At 40.7% G+C, this 14,733-nt stretch overlaps 1 protein-coding gene across 4 annotated transcripts in view; it reads right to left on the bottom strand.

Annotated features, from left to right (window-relative positions):
• Positions 1-14,733, bottom strand: part of LOC117336824 (ankyrin repeat and BTB/POZ domain-containing protein 1-like) — a 34,678-nt gene that overhangs the window by 16,393 nt on the left and 3,552 nt on the right. For 2 of the 4 annotated variants that reach the window (XM_033897482.1, XM_033897483.1), the window contains exons 2-12: positions 14,621-14,713; positions 12,466-12,528; positions 12,076-12,131; positions 11,330-11,498; positions 10,439-10,601; positions 9,758-9,803; positions 9,251-9,379; positions 8,180-8,298; positions 5,652-5,777; positions 5,002-5,166; positions 3,911-4,105 (exon numbers count right to left, since the gene is read on the bottom strand). In XM_033897482.1, the coding sequence (XP_033753373.1) occupies positions 3,911-4,105; positions 5,002-5,166; positions 5,652-5,777; positions 8,180-8,298; positions 9,251-9,379; positions 9,758-9,803; positions 10,439-10,601; positions 11,330-11,498; positions 12,076-12,131; positions 12,466-12,528; positions 14,621-14,713 (1,324 nt within the window). Of the gene's footprint in view, positions 1-1,500; positions 1,984-3,910; positions 4,106-5,001; positions 5,167-5,651; positions 5,778-8,179; positions 8,299-9,250; positions 9,380-9,757; positions 9,804-10,438; positions 10,602-11,329; positions 11,499-12,075; positions 12,132-12,465; positions 12,529-14,620; positions 14,714-14,733 lie in introns of all 4 variants that reach the window. The other 2 variants (XM_033897480.1, XM_033897481.1) reach the window with 2 other exon arrangements.

Here is a 14,733-nt window from a genome sequence, read left to right as displayed (position 1 = left end):
CAACTTTGAAGTTGATGAGGTCATTTCTAAAGATACTATGTTGATTACCTCTTTATTCAAATAGCATTGTAAGCTAGTTTTATTCATATTAAACATTTTCTAGTCCTTCATTCCAGCATTCTATTGGCCTAATATCAGGTCTTGGAGGCTCTTGGCTATCGCAAATTTCACCCGTGACCTTGAATGTAGGTCAAGGTCATTTATTTGAACAAAATTGGTAGCCCTTCACCCCAGCATGCTACAGGCCCAATATCAAGTCCCTGGGCCTCTTGGTTATTGAGAAGAAGTCGTTTGAAGATTATAGCCTATTTGACCCATGTGACCTTGAATGCAGGTCAAGGTCATTTATTTGAACAAACTTGGTAGCCCTTCACCCCAGCATGCTACAGGCCCAATATCAAGTCCCTGGGCCTCGTGGTTATTGAGAAGAAGTTGTTTGAAGATTATAGCCTATTTGACCCATGTGACCTTGAATGAAGGTCAAGGTCATTTATTTGAACAAACTTTGTAGCCCTTCACCCCAGCATGCTTCACCCCTAATATCAAGTCCCTGGTCCTCTTGGTTATTGAGAAGAAGTCGTTTGAAGATTATAGCCTATTTGATCCATGTGACCTTGAATGAAGGTGAAGGTCATTTATTTGAACAAACTTTGTAGCCCTTCACCCCAGCAAGCTACAGGCCCAATATCAAGTCCCTGGGCCTCATGGTTATTGAGAAGAAGTCGTTTGAAGATTATAGCCTATTTGACCCATGTGACCTTCAATGAAGGTGAAGGTCATTTATTTGAACAAACTTTGTAGCCCTTCACAACAGCAAACAACAGGCCCAATATCAAGTCCCTGGGCCTCATGGTTATTGAGAAGAAGTTGTTTGAAGATTATAGCCTATTTGATCCATGTGACCTTGAATGAAGGTCAAGGTCATTTATTTGAACAAACTTTGCAGCCCTTCACTCCAGCATGCTACATGCTCAATATCAAGTCCCTGAGCCTCTTGGTTATTGAGAAGAAGTCGTTTGAAGATTATAGCCTATTTGACCCATGTGACCTTGAATGAAGGTCAAGGTCATTTATTTGAACAAACTTTGTAGCCCTTCACCCCAGCATGCTACAGGCCCAATATCAAGTCCCTGGGCCTCTTGGTTATTGAGAAGAAGTTGTTTGAAGATTATAGCCTATTTGATCCATGTGACCTTGAATGAAGGTCAAGGTCATTTATTTGAACAAACTTTGTAGCCCTTCATCCCAGCATGCTACAGGCCCAATATTAAGTCCCTGGGCCTCTTGGTTATTGAGAAGAAGTTGTTTAAATGAAAAAGTTGACGCCGGACGGCCGGACGGCCGGACGGACGGACGACGGACGCCGCACCATGGCATAAGCTCACTTGCCCTTCGGGCAGGTGAGCTAAAAATTATTAATAGCTTTCTATTTAGCCCTTACATTTTTGTGCAAATCAAATTGGTTTTCACGATATGTCAATTACATGTACATGTACATACCTCGAGGAAGTTTTCAGCCATGCATTGATAACAATTTGTCCTGAGGTTTTCATTTCCTTGACTGGTTGCTGCATAAGCTTGCATCACGTTGTCGACAGTAACATCCTGTCCCTCGTGCCAATGAACGGTTACATTAGTAGGTTGATATTCTGGCGGTACAGGCGTAGTACTCAGAGGTTTTGGGGGTACAGGTGTAGTACTCAGAGGTTTTGGGGGTACAGGTGTAGCACTCAGACACTCTGGTGGTACAGGTGGAATATCAAACAGAGTGAAGTTGGCCTCGTATCCCAGTCTGTTAGAAACAATGTAGTTTAGCTTCTTGATCTTCTCGTTGGCAAATTTCTTATCCTGCCATGTACGTGCTGTGATACGGATATGGTAAAGAAGTTTCGCAATTATAGAAGTCTTCACTAGAGGTTCATCTTCACCAGGAGCAGGTAACTCTCTCTTCAGGAACTGGTGGAACTCGTACTGTGAAGCTAACTAAAAATAAATTAAAGTCCTAAACTTTGATATTTATGTAAACAAGGGCCACAACTCTGTATATACAATTTTTGTATGTTTGTTTACTGGTTTCATTATTCAGGGCCATTCTGAGATGGGGTCTCCTTGTAGTAGTTGGTGTCTATCACATTAATAAATACAAGAGGCTCATCGCAATAATTCACTGAAAGAAACCTTTTAACACAATAAGGCCATTTAAGGAAGCCCGAAAGTGGCATAAGCATACATATGACATATATATCTCACCAAATGTGTCTGTAAACTTGTCACAGATAATCTGTCAAGATCTACCTTACTACATATAACACTTTTTAAATCAACAGCAATGAAAAACCTTAACCAACTGATTTCTGTTTTGAAATCCTATAATTCCAAACTTTCTAAAAACAACAATTTTCTTACATTCATACTTGTGATTTGTTAGTTTGTTTGTTTGTGTTTAACGTCCTATTAACAGCCAGGGTCATTTAAGGACGTGCCAGGTTTTGGAGGTGGAGGAACCTACAGTCAGTACCTGGCAACTGCCCCAGGTAGGTTTCGAACTTGCGACCCAGAGGTGGAGGGCTCATACTTGTGAAACATATAGCATTTATATAGCATACATTTAGCATTTATATAGCATACATTTAGCATTTATATAGCATACATATAGCATACATATAGCATTTATATAGCATACATATAGCATTTATATAGCATACATAATTTAGGCAGTTTTATTTGAAAGAATATAAAGTCAAACCTAGTTGACAACCTGTATGTGATCTTACTTTTCCTTCCCAATGCTATTCACTATAAATGTACTAGTTATCTGAGCCTGGATTAAGAGACCACCTGTCATATGTGACCTTTTTTTTTGCCTCCCTTGGAAGGTCACAACATGACAGGTTTTACTGTATAAGATATTTGTTGGCCAATTTTTACATATATCATACAAAGGGTCATATAATTTGATATATAGAAGGGTACAAAATACACTTAGATCCAAAATCTATTATAGTACAAAACAATACCCTTCCAAGAAGTACTTGCATGCAAATTAGGCAATATGCTGCAGAGAAAGTAAGATACAGGCTGAAAAATTAAGATACAGGCTGAAAAATTAAGATACAGACTGACAAATTAAGATACAGGCTGACAAATTAAGATCAAATCTGACAAATTAAGATCAAATCTGACAAATTAAGATACACAATGACAAAATAAGATACAGCCTGATAAAATAAGAAACAGAATGACAAAATAAGGAAACTGACTGAAAAATTCAGATCAAGACAAATTAAGATACAGGCTGACAAAATAAGATACAGAATGGCAAATTAAGATACAGTCTACCAAATTAAGAAACATGATGACAAAATAAGGAAACTGAGTGAAAAATTAATATCAAGGCTGATAAATTAAGATACAGCCTGACAATTTAAGATGTAGAATGACAAAATAAGGAAACTGACTGAAAAATTAAGATCAAAGCAGACAAATTAAGATACAGGCTGATAAATTAAGATACAGACTGACAATTTAAGATACAGGCTGATAAATTAAGATACAGACTGACAATTTAAGATACAGGCTGATAAATTAAGATATACAGCCTGACAAATTAAGAAACATGATGACAAAATAAAGAAACTGACTGAAAAATTAAGAACAAGGCTGATAAATTAAAATGCAGACTGACAACTTAATATGCTTGCTCAGCAGCACACAGGTGACCTGAGGAAGTGTGATCGATAGCTTGCCTCTGTAGTAGTATGATAGGACTTATAAAGTTCTCATCGATATTCAGGTCTCCCCCTAAAATGTTGAGGATGGCAAATTTTCGATTTACTAAATTTATTACTAGATTTACATTCAGCATTATGCTGTAGTCAACACTAGCTTTCACGGTATTTCAATTACATACCTCCATGAAGTTTTCAGAAATGCACTGATAGCATTTTGTCAGAAGGTTTTCATTTCCTTGACTGGTTGCTGCATATATCTGCATCACATTGTCGACAGTGACATCTTGTCCCTCGTCTGTCAGCAGTAACTTTAGTTGTGGTAGCGTCCATCTGTCGCAAATCTCTAACAGTCTGTTCTGGTCAGCAACACCAACCTGGGGGGAAAATAGGAAATTCGAGACTCTTTCCGTACTTTGTGTACTTTCCGGATTCCGTACCGGAAGTAGTTATTAGGCTCGCCCCCAGAAGTTTAAACAAAATGGCAGACTACATGTGCGTCATTGATGTGTTGTGTGTTCAAATAGAAACACAAAGGTTAGTGTTATCTTTGTGCATATTTAAGAAATATTTAACTAAATAAGATCTAGATGTCAGATTGAACACTCTGAAACATCCTATACAATGATATCTAAAATGCAAATGTAGCAAGCCGCCATATTGTTTACATTAACAACATCTTGACAAAATATCACCAATTACTCTAACGGAAAAACATGTATTAAAACCCAAATGAAATAAAAAATGAATTTTTTTGTCAACAAAAATGTTTGTTTCAAAAGATGATTGTATATGTCGGGTGATGGTTTCAACAAATCAACACTTTAATAACATCAACTAAGCCTGTCGACTACAGTCGACAACGGGGAATTAGAGGGAGCACATTTTTATGTCGACTATAGTCGACAACGGTACTGGAAGAGTTAAATAATAATGACTAAAATAAGTCACCTTGTCATCAGTAACACCAACCTTAGGGGAAATTGGAAATTCAGGACTTTAGTTATAATGACTAAAATAAGTCACCTGGTCATTAGTAACACCAACCTTAGGGGAAATTGGAAATTCAGGACTTTAGTTATAATGATTACAATAAGTCACCTGATTGGTGTTACTGAATAGGTGCAGTTATCGATGAAGCTTCAGAAAACTGTAGGAGTTCTCTGGACAAGTTCACACATTGACTGACAGACAATTGAACTGAACCCAGTACACACTCCCCAAATTTTGTTAGGAGGGGTACAGCCGCACGATTTTGTAATATGTTACTGACCAAGCATTGATCCTGGTATAGATAGGAAACAACGTGTACGAAATCCTCCTCTGTGATGTCATCCAGGTTGACCATTGGTCTGTATCCCTCTAGGGCCGGTGGCTGGTCATCTTGTTTCTCAATTAACATGATCCGGAAAAACTCACTTCTCCCGTAAAAAAACATCTATGAACAAAAAATCATGTTTGAATTAGGTCACTGTACGCTCCAGGTCTTCGTATCCATTTTAGCAATAATCTGATAACGAATTAATAAAATTTTCAACATCCTTAAATGTCACAGCAACGCTAAAAGTCTATGTGTATATACAATCATAAAGGTCAAGTCTACATCTGCTTCAATAAAATATATTACCATCTAAATACAACTTTGTCTACATTTGGAAAAAATAAATAAAATCTACAGATAAGTCAGATTCTTGCTTTTATACGTTGTTTGGAGATTAAGTTATAATTTTTACCGTAATCAGTGTGTACTATAAATCGGCAAAAGTTCCGGCCTATCACAAGGAGACTTAACACGAACATACCGCAGCCTCCCAAAACACACATACGCACTCACCACACGCATGCATGTCGCACGCACGGGAGGCCGTCCTTAAATGACCTTAGCTGTTAATAGGACGTTAAACAGAATAAACCAAACCAAACCTTGTGACACTCAAACTGCTGATTTCCCACACAGAAACATATATCGGGGAAGATCGGGCTGTTTGTGTTCGTGTCAGCCATGTCCTTCTTGCTTGCCTCTGTCGTGTGATCAGCGGTACCTCCTATCTGAAAAACAACAAAAACAGTAAATCCTCCTTATACTACATACTTCTTGAAATTCCTGTGAATTTGAAACATGTATGAACAAGAGATCCCAGAGGGATCTTGGCGCCCACCATTGAATGATCTTTATAGGTTCTATGTCAGATTGATCTTCTCTCTATTTTTCCCTTCCTTTTACTAATCTGTGCAAATTGAGATATCCCTCCAGTACTTTTCAAACAAGGGAATCCTAGCTATATAAGAAATTTGAGATTTAACGATAATGGCTGTTTGTTTGCCAGGTTGTTTTCAGGACAGACTGGTCCAAAAATGCAATACAAGGGACCAAGGGGAACCTACATATGAAATTTGAGAAAGATCCCTTCAGTACTTTGAGAAATAGAGATAACAAACTTCAATTGTCAAAATCCAAGATGGCGGTCTGTCTGCCATATTGTTTTCCAATTGATCTCAAAATGCAATAAGCATAATGAGGCACCAAGGGGAACCTCCATATGAAATTTGAGAAAGATCCCTTCAGTACTTTCTCAGAAATAGCGATAACAAACTTCAGTTGTCAAAATCCAAGATGGCTGCCTGTCGGCCATGTTGTTTTCAGATTGGTCTCAAAACGCAATATGCATAACTAGGCACCAAGGGAAACTTACATATGAAATTTGAGAAAGATCCCTTAAATACTTTCTCAGAAATAGTGATAACAAACTTCAATTGTCAAATCCAAGATGGCTGCCTGTCGGCCATGTTGTTTTCCGATTGGTCTCAAAACGCAATATGCATAAAGAGGCACCAAGGGGAACCTACATATGAAATTTGAGAAAGATCCCTTCAGTACTTTCTGAGAAATAGCGATAACAAACTTCAATTGTCAAAATCCAAGATGGCTGCCTGTCGGCCATGTTATTTTCAGATTGGTCTCAAAATGCAATATGCATAACCAGGCACCGAGGGGAACCTACATATGAAATTTGAGAAAGATCCCTTCAGTACTTTCTGAGAAATAGCGATAACAAACTTCAATTGTCAAAATCCAAGATGGCTGCCTGTCGGCCATTTTTTTCCCTGATTGGTCTCAAAACGCAATATGCATAACTAGGCACCAAGGGGCCCCTTCATATGAAATTTGAGAAAGATTCCTTCAGTACTTTCTCAGAAATAGCGATAACAAACTTCAATTGTCAAAATCCAAGATGGCTGCCTGTCGGCCATGTTATTTTCAGATTGGTCTCAAAATGCAATATGCATAACTAGGCACCAAGGGGAACCTTCATATGAAATTTGAGAAAGATCCCTTCAGTACTTTCTCAGAAATAGCGATAACAAACTTCAATTGTCAAAATCCAAGATGGCTGCCTGTCGGCCATGTTGTTATCCAATTGGTCTCAAAATGCAATATGCATAACTAGGCACCAAGGGGAACCTTCATATGAAATTTGAGAAAGATCCCTTCAGTACTTTCTGAGAAATAGCGATAACAAACTTCAATTGTCAAAATCCAAGATGGCTGCCTGTCGGCGATGTTGTTTTCCGATTGGTCTCAAAACGCAATATGCATAACTAGGCACCAAGGGGAACCTACATATGAAATTTGAGAAAGATCCCTTCAGTACTTTCTGAGAAATAGCGATAACAAACTTCAATTGTCAAAATCCAAGATGGCTGCCTGTCGGCCATGTTGTTTTCCGATTGGTCTCAAAACGCAATATGCATAACTAGGCACCAAGGGGAACCTTCATATGAAATTTGAGAAAGATCCCTTCAGTACTTTCTGAGAAATAGCGATAACAAGAATTGTTTACGGACGGAGGGACGGACGGAGGGACGGACGGACGGACGACGGACCACGGACGCAGGGCGATTTGAATAGCCCACCATCTGATGATGGTGGGCTAAAAATGTCCAGCTTCAGAAAAAAAATTCTGCCACCTCTTTGACAATCAACATATTGATATACATGTATAAGCTGCTCTTTCTGGACTGGGTTTCATCTACACAACGTTCTGTTACTTCAACTTTTCCAGAGGAAAGCATTACAGAATTTAAGGGGAAGAACCTGCCTTAAATTTCAAATTAAGGAATGTTGATGAAATTGGGCCCCGTGTTGAATTAAATCAATCGAGTACCTCAAGAGGACTGATGAACGACAAACCATGGATGAAAGGCAGTTGAAATAGCCTACCAAATCTGATGATTAATTTATGATCAATATTATATTATAATGTTTAAAATAAAAACATCAACTCTTGATTGACCATCATAAAATATCATTTTCATAATGTGTTTCTTTTCATTAAAGATGATTTTTCCTTTTTCCAGTACTACAAAATCAGATTTTTAAATTAAAAGTTTAAACAACATTCTAAAGTTCAAATAAGTATTTATATTCCACTGTATATAGATGTCCTCACCAGTTGGTGTAGTAGCTGGGGTACAGCTGACATTACAAGCTGTCTCAGGTCATACAGCAGATCCGTCCTCAGCATCTGATACTGTACACTGATGACTGCTTCAGCCAGATCTTCTTTCACTGCTCAAATAATGAATATCAAACTTTGACTTTAAGGAGAAAAAATTCTGACAAGTCATCAGGTTTACCCTATTTTTTTTTATTTATCTCCCCCCCCCCCCAAAAAAAAGAAACCGGAATGGCATTCAAACTTTGACTTTAAGGAGAAAAAATTCTGACAAGTCATCAGGTTGTTTTAATCAAACAGTTTACACACAGCAGATTGACAATTGGGTTGAAGGACCCAGATATATGGCAGTTTTACAGAATAAACAGGATTAGGCACTATATTCATATTTAATCAGGTATTGATCCAGATTTGACAGAGTCTGGTTTAGACAGAGTCCACTGTATAATACCAGAGATTTTCCTACAATTTTTCAACCGTGTCCAGGGTCCATTGATTTGGGAATTTCTACGCAAAAAATAGTGAAATTCATTCAAATTTCTGTTTTTCTTTGATAAGTATTGCCTTTATATTATCTTTTACTTTATTTTGCTATCTATAGCTCTTTCCTTATTTTTTAAAATTGTCTTAATATATATAAAACATACTTAATTATTGAAAAGTGACATCAAAATTAGAAATTTTTCAGTCAGTGGTAAATTGGGAATTTTCATAATTTTTTTTAGGAATGGGTCCTTTTAATGGACCCGGTTTCTATTGTAGGAAAATCCCTGAATACATAAGTTATGGTATGTACATATTTTACAGGCCAACTAAATTTAGGACATATAAGCAACAATGTTTATGGTCCATGATTTGTATTTTAGACCGCTAAATTTATGATCTTATCTTTTTCTTCGTGACACCCTTTTGGCCTTTAGTTAAGTATTCAGCTCTGTGAGGAAGGCTTTGGATTCAGTCCGTCCTCTGGCTGAGACATACCAGAGTCTATAAAATTGGTAGTTTTTACTCTTTTTGGGGAGGAGAAGGACCATATCTGTTGACAGAACATTAAACAATACGTACCCGTCACATTCTTACGCGTTTTGGATTCTTTCATTTCAGCCTCGATGCAGTTTGCCAGAGTTGTAAAGCCAAGATAGGCGGCTAATCTCTGGGTGTCCTCTACATCTTCTACCGGCAGATCAAGTCCCCCTGATGAGGAAACAAATTAAACACTTCAAATCAAGAAAATATCTTATTACAGTATCTATCCTCAAACAAACCCTGCCCCATAGTATAAAAGTTTACTGAATTTATCCTCAAATAAGCCCCTCGCCTAGTATAAAAGTTTACTTAATTTATCCTCAAATAAGCTCCCTCCCCTAGTGTAAAAGTTTACTGAATTTATCCTCAAATAAGCCCTCTCCCCTAGTGTAAAAGTTAACTATATTTATCCTCAAATAAGCCCCTTTCTATGGGTAAATTTGAAGAATGTACAAGTCATCGAAACGTCACGTATACATTTTCATTGGTTGTTAACACAATCCTCAAACTTTCCAATATGCATAAAATGTTCAGGTATATCCCTACCTGTGTAGAGGAACTGAAGAATTCCACGCATACTTTCTGGAGTAAACTGTAAGATCAAAAAGTATACATGTATATTACACGGGATCTTTAAGAACATCTAATTTCAGTTTAAATCTTATCTATATATAGGTACTATATATTTTATTAATATTATGTGGCTAAAATTACACATTTTTTACAATTAAAGAAGTTGATAGATTAGAGAAATTTGAAATTTGGTGGTACAATTGTACAGTGGAGTATGTTTAGATGTTAAACTTAAATTGTCCGACAAAAAAGCAAAAGGTCAAGAATATTTATGATCTTGTACTACCTGACAAAAGGTCAAGTATGATAACAAAAAAATTAGAATAGTAAGAGGTCCAATGGACCTGAATCAATCACCTGTTGAGCAGGTTCCAGGTATTTAAGACAATGTACAAAATGTATTTTTGGATAATTTTGAGGTGACTTAGGATGACAGATGCCGCATCATGGCATAAACTCATTTGGCCTTTTGACAAGGTGAGCTAAAAAGCGGTTACAGGAAGATTCAGAGATAATTTACCTTTTAACCTCTGAACCTTCTATTGAGTGACAAAAGGTCAAGTATGATAATGACCTTCCAAAATAGAACAACAAGTACATACATGTAACTGCATGTAGATTGAGGCATTTTGACTTTTAACCTTTGAACCTTACCACCGGGTCAGTAAGCTCCAGGGTCTTGAGTTGTAGTGAATCTGGAGCGGTTAGTCTTTTGTGGAAGTAAGCACACCGGACACAAAGGATGCACTTGTGTCCTAAAAATGTTTGACCAGCGACAATAAGTTCCACGTCAAAGTCTGGAGTCCTTTCATACATCCTGCGGGGGAAAACTAAATTATTAACTCATGCTACATATATCAAAGTCAGGAATCCGAAGATGTACGGATTCTAGATCTTCTTTATTAAAAGTGAGAAAGGTATCTGCTATAACATCTCATCTTTGACAGGTGTATTCAAATTTTTCCTGTAATTTTAACAGGTATATCTAGATTTTTTCTGGTGGAAGAGCGATAGAATTTCTATTACCCTGCACAGGGAAATCCACAATTTGACCGGTGTGAGATTTCTTGAGACAAGCTGCAACAATTGCATTTCGTCACAGCGACAAAACAATAACGTCACATTGACAATTCAATCACGTCGCGTTAAAATTTATGTAACGTCTACATTAGATACATAAGAAGGTAAACAGGGTAAGAGAAAAATAATCATTCGCCCCCTTGACAAGCCTCGTGTTTGGCAACTTAAGAATCTGCCCCCTCGGGTTGAGATTTCCCTGTCTCGCCCCCAAGGGGACTTAAGATAAAGGCATTTTGTGCAACCCTCAGCGTAAGGTTCTTATGGTACCAAATATGCAGCAAGCTCTATGCAGTTATATTAAGAATCTTTCCCCTCGGGTCATGGTCCCTTCATTTGACACCTTAAAGGATGTGAATCATTCCATTGTTTAAATAAGTCAGAAGTTCCTTTATTTGAACTGAATATAGATGTCAAGACATCATTTTTGAGATCATCTTAAATTAATAAAGATGAAAAATGACTCACGTTTGTAGGAAAGATGTGAGGTTGGAGATACTCGGACTTTCTGTGGGCCTCTCCGAGACAACACAAGCAGATCCGGATTGGTATTCCTTAAGGATGTGTCTGATGTCTGTGGTGAGAGCCGACAGGAAACATCTCTGTCCTTCAATACTCTGAGCATCATATCGGGCACCTGTACAAAGGTCAAACGTGAAAATGGGGCAACAAGACACTGAAAGGTCACAGGTCAAATGTGAAATGTTCATCAAAATCCAACAAGGAATGAAGCCTCTACAGCACGGACAACAAACCTTGACCCAACAGCCCTGAGACTGAAACTTGTCGGAGATATCATACCCTTTGTAATTGTATGAAATTTGATCAAAATTCCTCAAGGAATGAAGCCACTGGAGTGGTGTGAAGGATCTATCCTAAAATAGTACTGGTGACCTTGACCCCACAACACTAAAACACAAACACGATAGTATGGTCCTTCGTAATTTTGTGTAAAGTTTGATCAAAATCCCTCAAGTTATGAAGCTGCTAGAGACCAGCCAACGATTTTTCGAAAAATAGCATTGGTGACCTTGACCTTGATCCAACAACCCTGAAACTTGAACGTGTCTGTCAAGTCCCTCAAGGAGTGAAGATGGTAATTATAAAGCACAGACAAAAACTGACTCAGAACTTTGACATTTTACCTGCATTTAACCTTTGACCCCAAAGACTTGTCAATCTGAAATCTTTTTTAAGAGTTGTATAATAGTTACCTGCTTTCAGTAGATATTTCACCATTTTAATATGTCCACAGAGACTAGCCAGGTACCTGTTGAAGAAAACATTTACTGTACAAATATCATCATATACTGTAAACCAGTAAATATTTGTGAGCGGTTTATTTTCCTAATGTTTGTGTGTCTGAGCAATACATATATTATCAATCATTGTGAATAATGTTAATTTCATTTTGTGAAAAACATATTGCTGTGAAAATACACCTGCTGTGTATGTTAGAATAAAATTGTGAAAATCAATAAAGATATGTGATTTATTTTGTTTCATAAATGAAATAAATGGGTAATAGATCCTCTTCTGTACCTATAATTATATAAACATGTAATTTGACATCAAATTCAATAAAATCGCTAATTAGGACTTACAGCGGACAGTTGTCCCAGGGATCGGTAGTGTTCACATCTATTTTGACTTTCTTCACAAAATGACTGGAACAGCAGAAAGAAAATAATCAGTGAACAAACTTCTAAGAAGCCCAGAGGCACAGTATAACTCAGACATCAGGGCCAAACAATCTTATAAGACATCCCATTTAATCAATACTAATGAGTCCCTATTCCCCAACAATGCTTCAAATGAACATCAGGAGATCGAGCCTTTCCCAACTGGTAGCAATTTAGAGACATTTGATGGGCGACAGACATTGCATGCTAACGTACTGTGGCATAGCTTCCTTTGAAGCAGGTAAGTTAAAAATTGATTTGTTCACTTCCCTGTGCCCCTATACTACTACCCCCCTGGCATTTTCCTCACCTTCAATTGACCATATTTCACAGTACCTCTCTTTTCTCCCCAAACCCCTCCCATGTATCCGCCTTTCCACACCATCACCAAACCTTCAACATCCCCTTTCCCCATTGCTTCTCCCCACCAGCCCTTGGGCCTTCCCTAATTCCTCTTCTCCCTCTCCCCCTCACCTCCCACCAACCCCTTCCACATCTACAACCAACCTCCTACCTACCCTCCCCCCATCAACCCATCCCACAATCCCAACCAGCCGTGACCACATCCGTCATCCCTACACTATTTCCCACACTCCCTTCCCCTCCCCCATACCCAACAACCCTCTCCAACATCCCCTCCCCTCCACCCGCTCCAACATCCCCTCCCCTCCACCCTCTCCCACATCCCCTCCACCCTCTCCCACATCCCCTCCACTCTCCCCCACATCCCCTCCACCCTCCCCATCACCCTCTCCCACATCCCCTCCACCCTCCCCTCCACCCTCTCCCACATCCCCTCCCCTCCACCCTCTCCCCACATCCCATCCACCATTTCCCAAATCCCCTCCATCCTCCCCTCCACCCTTTCCCACATCCCCTCCCCTCCACCCTCTCCCATATCCCCTCCCCTCCACCCTCTCCCACATCCCCTCCCCTCCACCCTTTCCCACATCCCCTCCCCTCCACCCTCCACATCCCCTCCACCCTCTTCCACATCCCCTCCCTCCACCCTTTCCCACATCCCCTCCCCTCCACCCTCTCCTACATCCCCTCCCCTACACCCTCCCCTCCACCTCTCCCACATCCCCTACCATCCACCCTCTCCCACATCCCCTACCCTCCACCCTCTCCCACATCCCCCCTCCCCCCCCCCCCACCCTCTCCACATTCCCCCCCTCCACCCTCTCCCACATCCCCTCCACCCTCTCCCACATCCCCTCCACCCTCTCCCACATCCCCTCCACCCTCTCCCACATCCCCTCCCCTCCCCCCTCTCCCACATCCCCCCCCCTCCACCCTCTCCACATCCCATCCACCATTTCCCAATCCCCTCCCCCCCCTCCACCCTCTCCCACATCCCCTCCCCTCCACCCTCTCCCACATCCCCCCCCTCCACCCTCTCCCACATCCCATCCACCATTTCCCAAATCCCATCCACCCTCCCTTCCACCCTCTCCCACATCCCCTCCCCTCCACCCTCTCCCATATCCCCTCCCCTCCACCCTCTCCAACATCCCCTCCCCTCCACCCTCTCCCCTCCACCCTCTCCCACATCCCCTCCACCCTCTCCCACATCCCCTCCCCTCCACCCTCTCCCACATCCCATCCACCATTTCCCGAATCCCCTCCACCCTCCCTTCCACCCTCTCCCACATCCCCTCCCCTCCAACCTCTCCCACATCCCCTCCCCTCCAACCTCTCCCACAGCTCCCCTCCACCCTCTCCCACATCCCCTCCCCTCCACCCTCTCCCACATCCCCTCCCCCCCACCCTCTCCCACATCCCCTCCCCTCCACCCTCTCCCATATCCCCTCCCCTCCACCCCATCCCCTCCAACCTCTCCCACATCCCCTCCCCCCACCCTCTCCGACATCCCCTCCCCCCCACCCTCTCCCCTCCACCCTCTCCGACATCCCCTCCCCTCCACCCTCTCCTACATCCCCTCCCCAATCCCCACATCCCACTACCTCTGTCCGCCAACCCTTCACACACACCTTCCTTCCCCAATCTCCAACAACTCATCGCACCCTCTCACCCTTTATGGCCCCCACCTTCACCATCCTCTATAACAACTTACTCTACTTCGGAAACCTTGCCACGACGAACACAACTGAAGAATTGCTGGAGTTCCGTGTTCCAAACTTCTTTGGATTGTTGTCTCTTCACCTGTCTTAATTTACGTAATAAAAT

This window comes from Pecten maximus, chromosome 10, assembly GCF_902652985.1.
Source record: "Pecten maximus chromosome 10, xPecMax1.1, whole genome shotgun sequence".
Classification (NCBI taxonomy): Eukaryota; Metazoa; Mollusca; class Bivalvia; order Pectinida; family Pectinidae; genus Pecten; species Pecten maximus.
This window is presented reverse-complemented; position numbering and strand designations above follow the sequence as displayed.